The 15,880-nt window shown below is 43.2% G+C and overlaps 1 protein-coding gene across 2 annotated transcripts in view; it reads left to right on the top strand.

The window, feature by feature from the left end:
* The window catches only part of SLC24A3 (solute carrier family 24 member 3), a 506,080-nt gene that overhangs the window by 478,812 nt on the left and 11,388 nt on the right, over window positions 1-15,880 (top strand). For both annotated transcript variants that reach the window (XM_019710723.3, XM_088789281.1), the window contains exons 14-15: window positions 2,362-2,476; window positions 3,616-3,728. In XM_019710723.3, coding sequence (XP_019566282.3) covers window positions 2,362-2,476; window positions 3,616-3,728 — 228 coding nt within the window. The remainder of the gene's footprint in view (window positions 1-2,361; window positions 2,477-3,615; window positions 3,729-15,880) is intronic.

Here is a 15,880-nt window from a genome sequence, read left to right on the forward strand (position 1 = left end):
CTGCGCCCGTGGACAGAACAGCAGAGTCACCAGTCAAGGGCATGGAGGAAAGTGTGACAAACTGGGGAGTGATAATCCCATCTATCAGAGTCACTTTCCCTATCCCAGTCTCAGTTTCTTCAACCAGACAATGAGGGCATTGAACCAGGTGACCATTCAGTGCTCCTTTCTGCCGCTAAAATAATGATTCAAGGATTGGCCTTGATTATGGGGCCAGAAGAGCCTCTGTCCGAAAGCCATTTTAGGAAGCGCAGACATCCAGAATGCATTGCCCATGTGAGACTGTACTTTTTAACTGGGGTGCAAACCTAATTCATTATAACTGGAGTTGGGCAGAAATTAAAAGCCATGACAAAATTATATAAATCTACATTAATCTTGCTTGCATGCTAAACAGAAATGCAATATATGGATTATGGAGAATTAAACTCAAGAACTGAAAAAGATTCTGAAAAGATTACTTGGGAGGTAGTAACAAATTTGTAAACTTAACACAATTAACTCATAATTATCCTTTAACATCCTTTAACATCAGAGAGAAATAATTATTTTTTTCAACCCAAATCTTATAGCCAGGTGTTTCTCCCTCATCCTGTGTTCATTAACATTTTTATTTGACATATTTAATGGGTGCCATCTCTGTTTCAGGTTGGAGATAAGTAGTGTTGGTGTCCCTGACCTCCAAGTGCTTAATGGTTTTCTCCCAAGTCCACTAACATGCAAACTCACCCACTGGTGTGACTGATCTAAGGTTCACCCTCCTTCTGTTTGCCTCTATCTGCTCTGGTAGAGGTTCTAAAAAATCCTGAGAAATGGCCAGGAGTGGGGAGAAAACAAGGGGAGCATGAGACCTGGCCCAGCCAACTAGGGAATCAGTTCCCCCAAATTCCAGACTCAACCGCAAGCATCATAATAGCAGCAGCTCCTTTCCAGGCCCCAACGAGCCAAACCGGATTCCTGCAGGGACCCAGCTGAGGGTTAGAAAGGAAAACAAGGTTTGGCCAGGATGCTTGTGGCTCCATTTCTCAAATAGAAATGTGTGTTTCTGCATCTCACTTTCCTCCCTGGAGAGCAGAAGGCAGAGATCCCTGGGGACACCCCAACCAAGTTCAGTTCAGCACTGAATGGATATAAGGTGCATTCTCTGGTTTGAAAGGAAACAAGCCAGGCATCTCAATGGATCTAACTTCCCCCAAACTTTGGATGTGGAAGGAGCAACTGGAGGAAGTCAGGGTGCTATGTGTGGGTGTCCCGTTCAGTCACTGGCCTGAGAGGAACTATCAAGAGAATGTGCTACTTACAACATATGATTTGCATTTCTTGTAACTAGAAAGTGACGTGGTCAAGTGGCATCCTAAAATGACCAGTTCATCTCAGCTCCTTTAAGTTACCCTTTCGTATGCCAACATATAGGGGATCAGTCTCTTTCCCCCTCACCTCTCTTTGGCCACTGCCCCCCATCCTCATCATGATGTTTTACCAACTACTTTCCTCTCAGTTTTCCCATCTGGAAATTAGGGGTCTAGAATGGCTTATTTACATAATGAAAGCAAAGTCTCAGGTATCACATGTTTCCACCCTCTGTCTCAACCCCTCTGATGTAGACAGAGGCACTGCCTGTGCAGGTAAGCCTGCCTGCCTGGTGCTAATGTGCCCCATGATTATTAGCACGTTTGCCCTGGGCAGTGTCTCAGTTTCCTTATCTGAAGAATGGAGATAATAATAGCCCCTGTTTCAGAGGGTTGTTGTGATAATTAAATAAGTTAAAACCCATGAACATCACTGAGCACAATGCCTAAGCACTAAATAAACATACATGATTTGGTGCAGAAGATGATGTTGACAAAGATGATGGTAGCAAGCTTCAAGGGAGAGAGGAAAGGAATCAACTACTTACAGCTTTTCATACAAGTGTGAATTCAATCCCTTTCCAGTCCTTGTAAATTCTCATTGTGCAGCTCTGATCTTTGAAGCTCAAATTCACAGCACAGTGTGGTAGCCATGTATTTGGGTTTCCCAGGACCATCTTCAGTTTAAATATCCTGTCCCAAAATTGCCTTTTCCCAGAAACTCTGTTTTTTCTCTCTCAAGCCTCTAGTCTCGTCTGAAAGGAACAAGTAACAAAGGCCAATCTTTGATGGGAAATCATGGGCTCCATAAGTACATTCTGGTCCCCTGACCTGCAGCCCCGGTCTACTGCTCTAGAAGTTCTTTGCACTCTTGCCTTGGTACAGAGAGCAGACGTTGCTTCCTGGAGAGACCACCCAGATTGCAGCCTTTTTTGCTTGGTGGTTAGAGGATCCATGGGCAGAGAGGACTGGTGTCAGCCCTCAGCTCACCACCTCTTTCTGTTTCTTCTAGGTCACGATCATTGGTTACACGCTGGGGATTCCTGACGTCATCATGGGGATCACGTTCCTGGCAGCCGGAACCAGCGTGCCAGACTGCATGGCCAGCCTCATTGTGGCCAGACAAGGTAGGGCTCCAGTGGGATGGGTATGGAAAAGGAAGTAAGGCCTTCCTTTTGGGGTCAGGAGGTCCACATGGCTATTACCAGGCCATCAAATTCTGGCTTGGAAGGAGTAATGAGTGACTTCAGTTTCAAGTTGGTCAGAAGGCTTCTTGGCATCAGAAGAGCAGGGAAACAAACAAGCCAGAAGGTCCTTGAGAAAGGCAGAGACATTTTCTAAGTAGTACCCACACCCCCTTTTGGAGTTCATGTTACCATTCCTCTATTATTAAAAATAGTAATAAATATAATGATAGCTAACCTTTGCTGAGTACCACACATTGAGCAAAGCAATTTAGACATATTATCTTATTTAACTTAAACAACTCTATGAACAGTTCTTGTTTAAGTTAAATAAGATAATATGTCTAAATTGAGACATATTGTCCCTAAAATGAGTGACAATCATACACTCATTTTATGGGTAAGGAAACTGAAGCTTAAAGAGGACAGACGCCATAGCTTAAAGTTTACCCAACTGCAGTACTCCTCAAAGTGGCAATTGCCAGAGGCCACTCTTTAGTGTGTGACAGACCCTTCTCTCCTTCAAACCCAAGCTCACAGTTCACCTTCCCAGATGTACACCTCCCAATGGCCATGTCCTTCCCCAGCACCCACTCTAATTTATATGCCTGATTGTGCTAGAGGGCCTTCGTTTTCAGCAAACACAATGTGTAGCTATAACACTTAGTACAGTGTCCTCTACAAGTCCTCACATAATTCTCCTGGTTACATTAGTTTTCTTAGTATTGCTCAATTATTCAGAAGAACGGAATACAGTGTAGAGCAGGTGGGTGATGATACTAACGTGTGGGTTGGCGAGATCAGGAGTTGCTTTATAAAACTGATCATATTTGAAGTGAAGGTCAACAGTCCAAAGAATGGATTTTATTCTGCTCTATTGAAAATATGTATCCTATTCTATTGACTCTGTATTTTACAATTGGTAATGATTGTAATGGTCTGGAAGAGAACCAAAGCCGTGAGCATGCAGACCTGCCAGCTAGGTCTCCTGCTGTTAGACCAAAAGCTTGAGAGAGTCACTGGTGGGCCCCTGCGTTCCCCGGGGATCACCCCCTCACGCGAGTGAGTCCTTGTCATTGCAGGCCTGGGAGACATGGCTGTGTCCAACTCCATCGGGAGCAATGTGTTTGACATCCTCATCGGCCTCGGCCTCCCCTGGGCCCTGCAGACCCTGGCTGTGGATTACGGATCCTACGTAAGTGGTTCTTCTCCATGGCTTCTCTTTAAATCCAACGCTACATGGACTCTGTTTTTAGTGGCTTTGGCCACTGTGACTTTGTCTCAAGGCAAGGTGATGTGGAAATACTAATGTTGAGGGGGAAGCAGAGTCTCCCCATCAAAGTCCTTCCAAAGTCAGGCTTGTGGGGACATTCAGGACTTAAGAGCAGAGGTGGAAAACTTTTTCTGTAACTGGTCAGAGAGTAAATACTTCAGGTTTTGTGAGCCAAACGGCCTTTGTCACACCAACTCAGCTCTGCTGTTGTAACCTGAGCTGCCATAGACAATACAGAAGCAAATGAGTGTGGCTGTTTAAGTACAACTTCATTAATAGAAACTGAAATTTGAATTTTTTTATATAGTTTCCACATGTTTTGATACTTTACGATTCTTTCTTTTTTTTTTTTTTCAACCATTTAAAAATGTAAAAACCATTCTTAACTCATGAGCTATGCAACAATGGGTGGTGGGCCAGATTTGGCCCAGGGGCCATAAGTTGCCAATGCCTGCTCTAGTGTATTTGTTTTGCATACAGAATATTTTTATTCGTAAAGTAAGGGACACAAAATACAAGATGCCCTTTCTGCCAGGGATCTGACAACTGTCATACCCTCCTGTGCTGTCTTTCAAGATGAAGCTGATTATTACAGTGGTACCTCGGTTTTCGAACGTCTCCGTTGACGAACATTTCGGTTTACAAACGCCATAAATTTTATGGATCTATGGTATCATTAGATAGTAAAATTCATGCTAAATTTGTAGCTTTAGGGGTTGATTTTAAAGGTCTGGAACGGATTAATCTATTTTGCATTACCTTCTATGGGGAAACTGTGCCTTGGTTTTCAAACGTTTCAGAACTTGAACGGTCTTCCAGAACGGATTACATTCGAAAACCGAGGTACCACTGTACCTCAGGTAGACACGCAGGTGGATGACACAGGTGGTCCAGGTAGACTTTCATACTCTTTCCCAACTTGCCAAAATGTTTACCTTCTGCTAGCGGAAACTTCTGCCCTAAACATTGTCCAAAGACTGAGAAAGACATTGCAATTAGTGATTTCTTCCTGTATCTGGAAGAAAACAATATTGTGCATCTGAAGTTTTTACACCCAACCCAGTGCTGCGTGCTCCTCTAAATGTGTTGCTGAGCCTGACTTTAGTCTATCTGTACAATATGTTGTAAGTAATTGTGTATTCTACAGAGATTATTGTAGCTCATTTTACCAAGTAATAGTTGTCTTCCAAGTTTCTTGACAAATGGCTATTTCAGATAGGGAAGGTACATCCAGCTGGTGGCAATTGTTGGAGAGGAAGAAGGATATCCTTCTTCAGTTTTTATGGCTGGACTAGTAACAAAATAATAAAATTGACACAAGACTAGATTAATAGGAGAAAAAAAACAATTTAATATGTGTGCACAGCAAACAAAAAAAAGAAGAAAAACAAAAACAAAAAAAAAGGAAAAAAATATGTGTGCACAGAAGAATCATAATATGATGCTCAGATCATAAAATAAGACTCTAAGAAATTATCAATCTAGGCACCTTTTTATACTTTTTAGACAATGAAATAATGAATCTGTGATAAACTGACAGAACAAGGACAGTCAGTACACATTAGAAAGAAATCTAAGCTACAGAGAACAAACTGATGGTTGCCAGAGGGGAGAGGTGTTGGGGAGTTGCGTGAAAAAGGTGAAGGGATTAAGAAATACAAATTGGTAGTTACAAAATAGTTACCAGGATGTAAGGTACAGCATACAGAATATAGTTAATAATGTTGCAACAACTATGTATAGTGCCAGGTAAGTACTAGACTAATTGTGGGGATCACTGCATAAATTATGTAAATGTGTAACCACTATTCTGTACACCTGAAACTAATATAAAATAATATTGAATGTCAAAAGAAAAAGAAAGGAATCTAAGCAAGGTTTGGGTATTAGCTAGTGAGGCATCTAAACAAGTTTTGGGCTTGGGTAGTAAGTTAATAAAGGCATTACTACATTTCTTTAGACAAGCTTTAGACTCTGGATTCTTTTAACTCTGTGATAAAGTTTTCTCTCAGCCCTCTGGAACAGTAAGGGCACCTGTCACATAGGAGATTTATCTCTGCTTTTAGGGGGCCAGGGAGGTCAGGGTTTTTTGCTTGCACTGGCAGATTCTTAAGTAACTTTAATTCAAAATAATGCCATTGTGGGATATCTTGGGGCAGCCTGCCCTGGGCCCTGACCTGATGAAATGGAAATCCACATAGAAAGACCATGTTTTGGGTTCATGCACAGTTACCTCGAAGAGATTTCATCAGAGGTCATACTAGATCTTTGGTGCCTTGTCCCTCTTTGCACGGGCTGTAGCTCTTCTCAATGCAATGTTCTGTCTCTCATTTCATTTCCTGATCCATCTTTATAGCCCATCTTCATTGGAATCCTAGATTCTTCCTGACTCCTCTGCCCCTTCACCCAGCTCAGAGCACTGGGCATGGATCTGTTGAGTTCATCAGCAATCCACCTGGTTTATTCCTCGGTCTGTTTCACCTTCCCACTTATCTTTTATCAAAGTTATGAAGAAGTAAAATTCAGACCTGTGTGAATTTCAGCTGCTTATTGTCTTTTCTGGTGGCTAAAATCAGTTAACAAAAATGTGAAAAGAGACTACACTCTAAATAACCTGGGAAATCAATCCGTGAAGAACAGATTTTTACCACGTTGACTCTCTCTAGGGAGGGATAAACAGGCAGGAGCAGGGGATGCAAATCCGTCCAATGTCCCTAAGATCCAGTATGTTTATTTTTTTCCTTACTGGTATTACAGGGTGCAATCATGGATGGTAAAAGCAAAAACTTTCAAAAACAAAACTCAGAACTCATCCTGGAAGTAAACCAGTTTCTTTAACCAGCTTTGAAATCTTCCTGACTGAACATGGATATCAGGCCTAGAATTCCAACGCAAACAGGCACATTGTCTGCCATAAACAATTCCCTAATGGTCTACCCTCCTTTCCTCCTCTCTAACATTCTCCCAACACTCGTCAGAGAACAGAAAATTAAACAAAATTCTCATATCAGTAACACTCACAGTCATGAAAACATACCCTTTTCAGGTCCCAAACTCTAGTGACAGGGTGACATGAAGACAAAAATTTAAGCCCTATTAGATATTTGGCCCAAATTCATGTTTTCCGTCTGTAAATGACATAATTGGGTCACTCTGGTAATTCTGCTGGAATTATACAGGGAGCACATCTAATCCTGTGGATGAAGATCGCCTTTACCCTTGAAGTGAAGGGGGAAATGCAGAAGGAAAGGCCACTTCTGGTTTATGATCAACAGCCACGGCACACAGAAAGTGCTTTTAGGGGATACTTTTGGTTGGAAAGACTAGAAAAAGTTGTGTCACATTGTGTTATAATCCAAATGCTGCTGTTTCTGTGACTGGTGCCACAGAGACTTCGTTTTGTTCCAGGGATACAAACGCCCAATGTAGGCCTCTCTTTTTGAAAGTAGAAATTCAGTAGCATAATCTATAAACAGTTCATGAAGCCCAAGGAAGTCAAGGAGATTTCATTTGTATATGATGTGAGGTAGAGTCCATTCTTTTGTATGTGGATATCCAGTTGTTTCAGTACCATTTGTTGAAAAGGAGAGTTCATTTTAAACTTTAAAAATTCTAAGAAAAAAATTCTAGTTAATTTCTTTTTCAGTGATATTCACAACTTAGGAACTGTTAGGAAGCTCATGATTACATTTCAGTTAAAGTTGTGTATTCTAGAATCTTGCATTTCCTAAATAGTGGTTATCTTCACTCTCAGGAAAAGTTTTCATCCCAACTGAGTCAGAACTAAAATATAAATAGGCAAGAAGCAGAGAAGTTAACAGGTGAGTTGAATCGGGGGTGACAGAGTAATAAAACCACCCCCAGATCGTAGTGGCATTCTTTAAAATGCTACTTTTTGCTTATTTTACTCTGATAGTTTCATGTCTTTCATTAAGAGGGCATTCAGCGAGGTGGAAATCCCATGACTAGAACAACACCCCGAGTCCTGCCCACATGCCTAACTTTTCTAATCCTTCTACACTCTACCCAAATGTAGCCTCACGCTGCTCATCACGTAATCTCTTTCCCACATCCCTGTCAGCCCATTCTCTTCATACCTTGTCCGACAGTTATTTACCCACATTATCTCTCTGCTACTAGAGTTTGAGTGTAAGGCCTTGTCCACTTCACATTTGTCGTTTACACTGCACCCATAGCCATCTTGCACATAGCAGGACATTTTACTTATCTAAATAGAAAATAAATTTAATTTCCTCAATTGTAGGGGTGAGCAATTCCTCATATGTCAGTAGGTCCTGAGAGCGTTGCCATATTTCATCCCAGTTAAATAATTTATATTCATGGTGGTGATTATGAGTCAGCAAGAGAAAGTTAAGAATGAAATATTTTCATCCCAAACAATTAAGGTGCTGGCATATAGAGAGGTGGACTTCAGTCTTCTGAGAATTTTACTTGTACAGACTACCTCTTTGCCTAGTAATGTTAGACCAAACCAGTGGCCCAGTATTTGGCCCAACCAACCTATATCTTTTGGTTTTCCTGGAAGCCAGGGGTCCCAGAAAATGTCCCTCTGGAACCAGACTACCTCACAGAGGGGGTAAAGGGGCCTCTACCAGGGCTCCCATGGTCTTTCTCCAGCTCAATCTTCAGGGGTCAGCTTGGCTCACGTGTCACTCCTGTGTTTTTCAGCAGCTCCCATCAAAGCTTTCCTTTACCCCTTTTTCTGAGTCTTCTCCAGAGAGGTGATCTCCCTGAGGGCAGGAACTGTGTCTATCTTAGGCATTTATTGTTTCCTCTGTGCCTAGCACAGTGCTTGGTGCTTAGAATGTGCTCAACAAATATTTATTGGTTGAATGGATGGATGGATGGATGGATGGATGGATGGATGGATGGACCCTAAGTTTCCATCAGCATCACCTCACCTGGGGAGGAAGACATGTGAGCAGAAAAGAATGAGAGAATAGGCTGACCTGAGAAAAGAGCAGGGGACAAACAAAACAACAATAAGAACAAATTAAAATTCACTGAGCACCTACTATGCGCCAGGGACTCTAATGGCACCATGGTCTCATCTAACCTTGACAGCAGTTAAATAAGGCAAGGATTATTTCTTCAACCAGTGGTTATTGTGCACCTACTGTGTGCCAGGAACTTAGCGAGGCGCTGGGAATATAGAATGAACAAGGTGGACTAGACCTTCTCTCTTAGAGCGTATATCAGGGTGGAGGAGACAGAACACCCATGAGTAACAAATACATGAGCGCACTAACTTAGGAGAACAAAAAAGCCAATGAAACAATGACACAGGTGATGTGATAGTGAGTGCGGGGTGTGTGTCACTCAAGATTTGTTGGACAAGGAGGTAGGTTCTGTGTCGAGTAGCGAATGACAGAAAAGGGTTGGGTGTGTGGAGGGTGGGGAAGCATTCTAGACAGAGGGGACTGCAAGTGCAGAGACACTGAGGCGGGCTGTGTCTGAGAATAGAAGGAAGGCCAGTGTGGCAGAAATGTAGGGGTGAGGTGGGCAGGGGTCACAGGTTCCAAATTAAATGCAACGTTGTGCTAAGTCCCCTTGTACAGATCAGGAACCCAAAGCCCAGAGAAGGTAAATCACGTACCCAGATAGGCAGAGAAAAGACAGTAAGGTTTCTCTTCTCAAGCGCCCAGGACCGAAGAGGGAGAAAGGGTACTATTGCCAACAGGAAATCATGCCACAGCAGCTGCCTGCACAGCAGGGGCACCAGGAGCATGAAGCTCTTCACTGGGGTGGAAGCATCCGAGTTTGAGTCTTTGCTAGAAGAAAACAGGGTCTGCTTATTAAGCCACAGTAAGTTCTTCAACTTTATGTAAAGAGAGAAGGACCAGGAAGAGAAGAGGCCTCCGACCCCCAGAATCCTGTTTTTAAAAGCCCACAGACACTGTGGCAGCTAAAATCCTCGCTGCCCTTGGCAGTGGTATGTGATGTGTCTACAGTGAATTTCTAACTGAAGGTTGCAGGAACCATTCTGGATTCTTCACTGAGGATTACCTGTTTACTCAGTCCCTGAGACCCTGCGTGGCTCTCATTAGGCCCTCCAATGGTCAGCCCCCAGGCCCAGCCACATGTTGGGGTATCACTCTATAACCTCATGCCAAGATGCAGAGTCACTTGGAAAAACAGTTCCAGGTTCATGGAAAAGCAAAATTAGGGGCTTATTTGCCACAAACACTTTTGTCTTCCCTCTTCTCTGCATCCAGCTTTTCCCAGGAGGGAGGCTTCATTTTCAGAAGGACATTCAGGGGCCTCCTTCCATCTGGCATGGCTGTAACCCCATGACATCTATCTACATTTCTGACATCAGAACTGAGAAACCTGTGTGGGTTTAATGGCCTCTCCTTGCCAGGGACCTGCTAACAATTCTGAAACACTTTTTCCATCTTGACTAGATGGGATTTCCAAGTCATAATTATTTAGGATAATTACCATCGAGACAGCTGTTTTATGCATGACATTAGATTCAGGCATTTGAGGGCAAGGAATGAATGCAGTTTTACTGATTTTGACATTTCTTAACACTTCTCAGAAGCCAACTAGCTATTTAAGTGCCTGCAATAAATAAATTATATATATATACACACACACATATATATATTTCTAAAAGTCAATATTTGGAAAATGAGCACTTCTTGTCCCATTTTGACAATGAGCTTCCATTCCACATGCTCAATAAAACTAAGAAAGTCACTAGGCAGGGCCCGGGAAGCCAGGACAGAGGTCAGATTTCTGAACTGAGCTTAGAAATGCAAAAAAAATCTGAGACGTAACAGGGGGAGAAAGAGTCTGTCTTTTTTCTTTTTCTCACTGGACTGTAGAAACCACAGAGGTAAAAAGAAGGCGTGATCAGAAACGTCCTCACCCCACACCGTCTGTCCAGTTTATTCTTTCTCTGATCAAACATTAACTGAATGCTTACTGTGTGCTAAGCTGGTAACAGTTCTTGGGGATGGTGCTGTGAATAGGACAGACACCTTTCTGTGCTCACAGAACTACAACATCTGGCAGGAGACAGTTACACAAGCAATTCCAAAACAAAGCGTGATGTGTGCTCTCTCAAGGGCTCATGCAGAAGTTGTGGCAATGTGTGGCATTTTGTGACAGGGGTTGGGACCCTGGAATGCTTGTGAGAAAATGACATTTCTAATGAGCATCTGAGATTATTGGAGCCGGCCAGGTAAAAAGAGGGAGAGGATTTTTTCCAAGCAGAAGGAACAGCCTTTAGAAGACCAAGATACAAGAAAGCTTCATATGTACACTGAGACCAGCTCCTGTGGCTAGGGATAACGTGTGGGCAGTGGGCAGTGCAGGAATGAAACTAGAGACAGAGAGATGCCATATAGTAAAGGATACTGTGAACCATGGTACCGGAAAGAATGAAGGGCATTAGAGAGGGACTGGTGCCTTTTAGAAAGAAGATTCTGACTACTACGTGGAGAAAGCGTTGAAGCCAGCCAAGACAGATGGCAGCATGAATAGTTATGAAGCATTTGCAGGAGCGAGACAGTATAGTGACCTGGACTAGGATAATTGTATCAGTTAGCGATTGCTACCGTAATACTGTGTAACAAACCATCCAAAACTCATTATCATACCTATCTTCGTTATCACATATTTCTTTTTCATGCATCTGTGAGTTGACTGGTGTTTGGCTGATCCAGGCTTGGCTCCAAGCTTCAGATGGGTCTGCTCCATGGGTCTCTAAGCCTCTTTAAACCAGTGACTTCCTGAGACATGTTCTTCCCATGATGAAAGGTGGGAGCACAAGAGGCCACCTCAGCTATGGAAGTACGTTTCAAACTTATGTTTGTGTTAGTCCACTAATATTTCATTGGCCAAAGCATATTATGTGGCCAAACTAAAATTCAGGAGGCAGGGAAATACGGCTGCCCACCAGGAAGTGCACATATAACTCTAACACAGGGTAGGGGAACTGAGGCCAGTGAGTCACTCTGCCTTGGTAATAGCAGTAAATCTGGAGAACAGTGGAAGGCAAAGCAGAAAATTACAGAAAAAGAATCAGCATGCCTCAGTGATGGATTTAACATCAGCCCCTAAACATCTACTAATGGGGAGGTAAGTTGGGACAAGACAAGAGTTTCTTGGCCATTGTGAAAAGTTTGGATTGTATACTAACTGCCATTGAGGATTTCAGCAAAGTAATGGCATGCTTTACTTTACATTTTAAGATCATATTTCATAGTATTTGTAAATACATTAGAAGGAGGCAAGGAAAAGAGGAGACAAGTTGGGAACTGGTGACAAGCTGGGATGCTGGTGACATGGGCTAAGGTGGTGGGAATGTAGATGGGGGAAAAGATTTTTCAGGAAGAATTGATAAGATTTTGTGATAGATACATGAAGGGGAAGAGATAAGAGAAAAATCAAAGGTAACTTCTAGTTTTTTGCTTGAGCAGCTAAGTGTGTTATGGTGGCATTCATAGAGGTGGGGAAGACAGCATAGGGAGTAGGGAACATATTTATGAGTAAGAGGAAATGTCAAGGGCTCCATTTAGGACAGATGAAGTTTGGCATGTCTGAGGGTCATCCAGGTGGAGATGTCAAGTAGGCAGTCGAATAAATGTGTCTGAAGTTCAGAGGTAAGGTTAGGGCTACAGGTATGAACTTGGGAGTCAGTAGCATTATGTGGTTTTTAAAACATGAAGCTCATAAAGGAAGTAAATGTAGATAGAGAAGAAAGAACCATATCCTGATGTCAGGTAGGGAAAAAAGCCACCCAGTGAAGGAGATTGGGGAGCAGTCAGCCAAAAAGGGGGCGATTCGGAAGAAAATGGGGCCAGGAGAATTTTTCAAAAACGACAGATTAGCCAAGCACATAGGGCTTTTTCCAAGGTTCTTCCTCTGAGGCCAGCTCTGTCAACCAACAATCGCCTCCTCCAAGAAGCCTCCCCCAGCCAAATTTACTACTGCTACAATCATATGGGACTGTCATCTCTGACGTGCGCAACTGCCCAAACTGAGGGCAGGAACTGGATCTTACTCAGCTAGGGCTCCCCAGCACCAAGCAGAGGGCTGTGTGGAATGAATCAATGAACCAATCGGTTCTTCATGCCTTCCAAGTCTTTCCTTCTCACCTTTTTTAGCAAGCATTCCCAAATCAGGTTCCTAATATCAGGACACTGTTCCAACTGCCAGAACCAGTTGTTGTTTTTTTCTGAAAATGCCTGCTCCAACCCCCAGGGACAACTGCACAGTTCTTCCTAACCCCACCTTCAGTGAAGCCACATTGGTAGCTTGTAGTTGGCTGTGGTGGGAGTACTGACACCATGGAAATCAGCAGAATGCTAGAATGCCACTGCCAAGGCCAGTATACACAGTATTCCCACAGGACCTAGACATGTAACTTGGAGATAGTTGGGTGCCATCTGAATAAATGATTCTTCTCAAAGTTGCTCTAACAGAGCTCCTGGGTGCTATAGTGACAGCCCACTAAGTCCCCTTAAAGTGAATATTGCCTGTTTGGTTTCAGGTGCTGTGTCAGGAAAATGAGGTGATATTTGAGGGAGGGCAGGGTCTTCACAGGTCCCCCATGGAAGGGCTTACCTGAAGCTGATTCATCTCATTGTCTATCAAAGTGTAGCTCCCGTAGAAACCATTCAATCCTAAAACAAGGATTGGGGATGAGGGGTTTATTTGGGAGGGGCAGGAAAGTGCTGGAGGAGAGTGGGGCGGTAAGACAAGAAGGGAAGGCATCCAAGGGCAGACATGTTAGCAAGCCTGTTACAGCCATGGGAGACCAGAGCTGAGTCCTGGGAAAGTTCTGGGAAATGGTGCAACCCTTGTCCCAGAATGACCCCATCTGAGGGGCAGGGGAGCTGAGGTGTTTATATACCCCAGAGAGTCATTGGTGGAGAGCAGCTTGGCACTTACATGGTTCAGGAAAAAGCTCTCAGTCACAGATGCTGGTACTGATTTTAGGAGGCAGCTGGCCTCACCAAAATGGTAAGGAGTGTTGAGAGTAGTTGGGTTCCCAATGGTATCTGCTACACTAGCATTTGTGGTTCTTGCAATTCATTGAGGAGTCTTACAGAAATGATAGTCTGGAAAGGCCCAGATGCCACCTCTGAGGGTTCTTAAGGAGTGAAGGGTGTACGAGTCTAGAATTTACAGTCCAAAGTCTAACTCTAAGTGCAGACTTGACCCCTTACCAACTTCCTGGCCTTGTGCAACATTCTGATTTATAATAGGAAATACATACGTGGTCTTCATCCCAGTTTGTAACACTGAGCTCCTAAAACACTTGGAATTTCCTAAGTGATGAGAGCTGTAAAAAGTGTCTTTTGTTATGTTAATGAGACGACTTTTAGACCTCACCTAAGGATGGTGGATGGTTGTCAGGAGAACCAACCTTATGATTAAAAGGTTTGAACTTTTAGTCCCACCCATCCCTGACCTCAAGGGAGGGAAGAAGATGGAGGTTGAATCAATCGCCAATAGCCAGTGATTTTATCATAACACCTGTATAATGAAGCCTCCATAAAAACCCAAAAAGACAGGGCTCAGAGAGCTTCGGTTGCTGAGCAGGTGGACATTCAGGAAGAGTGGTGGCTCAGAGAACATGGAAGCTCTGTGCCCTTTCCTGTACCTTGCCCTCTGCACTTCTTCCATCTGGCTGTCACTGAGTTGTATCCTTTTGCAATAAACTGGTAATCTATTAAGTAAAATGTTTCTCTGAGTTCTGTGAGCCACTCTAGCAAATTAATCAAACCAAAGGAGAGGGTCATGGGAACCGCCAATCAACAGCCAGATGATAAGAAACACACGTGACAACCTGGACTTGCAATTGGCATCTGAAGTGGGGAGTAGGGGTGGGGGACAGTCTTGTAGGACTGAGCCCTTAACCTGTGGGACCTGACACTATCAGCAGGCAAAGAGTGTCAGGATTGAGTAAATTGTAGGACACCTATCTGGTGTCAGAGATTGCTTGGATGTTTGGGGCGTTCTCCTCCTCCTCCTCCCCTGCCCCCCCCACACACACACACACACATACACAAATGGGAATTGACTAGACTCTTACCTTGGCTAAGTGGTTAACTTCTCTGAGCTTCCATTGAGTCATCTTCATGTGGGAAAACAAAACCCACCTTACTTAGCTCACAGAGTTGTTACTAGAATTCAATGCAGCTGTCAATGAAAGAAGGTCCAAATCTATAGAAAAATTTTGTAAGAATTTATTTGAGCCAAAATTTTGAGGACATACCCAGAAGCAATATCTCAACGAAATGAGAAAATGCTCCAGAGAATGACAGTTTTGCAGTTCATTTTATATATTTAGAATCAAAGGAGAAAATGTAAGGAAGGTTACATGAAATTCATTGGTGGTAAATTAAGAAGGCAGGAAAATGCAAAATGAGGACATCTCTAGAATTTGGATAAAAAGCAAAATGGAGAAGTACATGCTTGTTTTACATTGGTGGGTACAGGATAACTAACATTTAACATTTACAGCACATAGAGATGGTGCGCGGGGAACAAGGTAACAATGAGGGGGTTCCTGGTCTCATGCTCTGGTGGTCTTGTGTTCTGGTGCCAGCAGTAGTGCTTTCAAGGGGTCTGGAAAAGAAAAATACTCTTGACATTTCAAAGGTATGTTATCCTAGATCCATGAGAACAGTGGGCAGGGCTCACTTAAGGTACAGACTGTCCTTTGCTAAAGAAACTATAGGCCTGGGACGTGACTACCTGCACGACCCGCCCCATTAGGAATCTATGAGCAGACCACCCTGTGCGGTTACTTTTGGTCACTGAGCTTGTCAGGCCTGCCAAGTAGCCCCCTGAGCTTGTCGTATCTACTATGTTGCTCCCTTTTGTTCACACAACTGTGTGTTCGTGAGAGCACTCTGGAAAGGAAAAGACTTGGGCACCAGCTGCCATTAAAATGCTTCTTTTCTGTAGGCTTGTTCACTTTCTTACTTCACTTAATTGTTCAAGGAAAGAGAATCCCACCCAGTGATATTTTACAACATAAAATCAAGGCTAGACTCATCCATTTGGAACCTACACCCACAAAAATGTTCAAA

This window comes from Rhinolophus sinicus, chromosome 13 (genome assembly GCF_057876585.1).
Source record: "Rhinolophus sinicus isolate RSI-liver-muscle chromosome 13, RSI-T2T, whole genome shotgun sequence".
Lineage (NCBI taxonomy): Eukaryota > Metazoa > Chordata > Mammalia > Chiroptera > Rhinolophidae > Rhinolophus > Rhinolophus sinicus.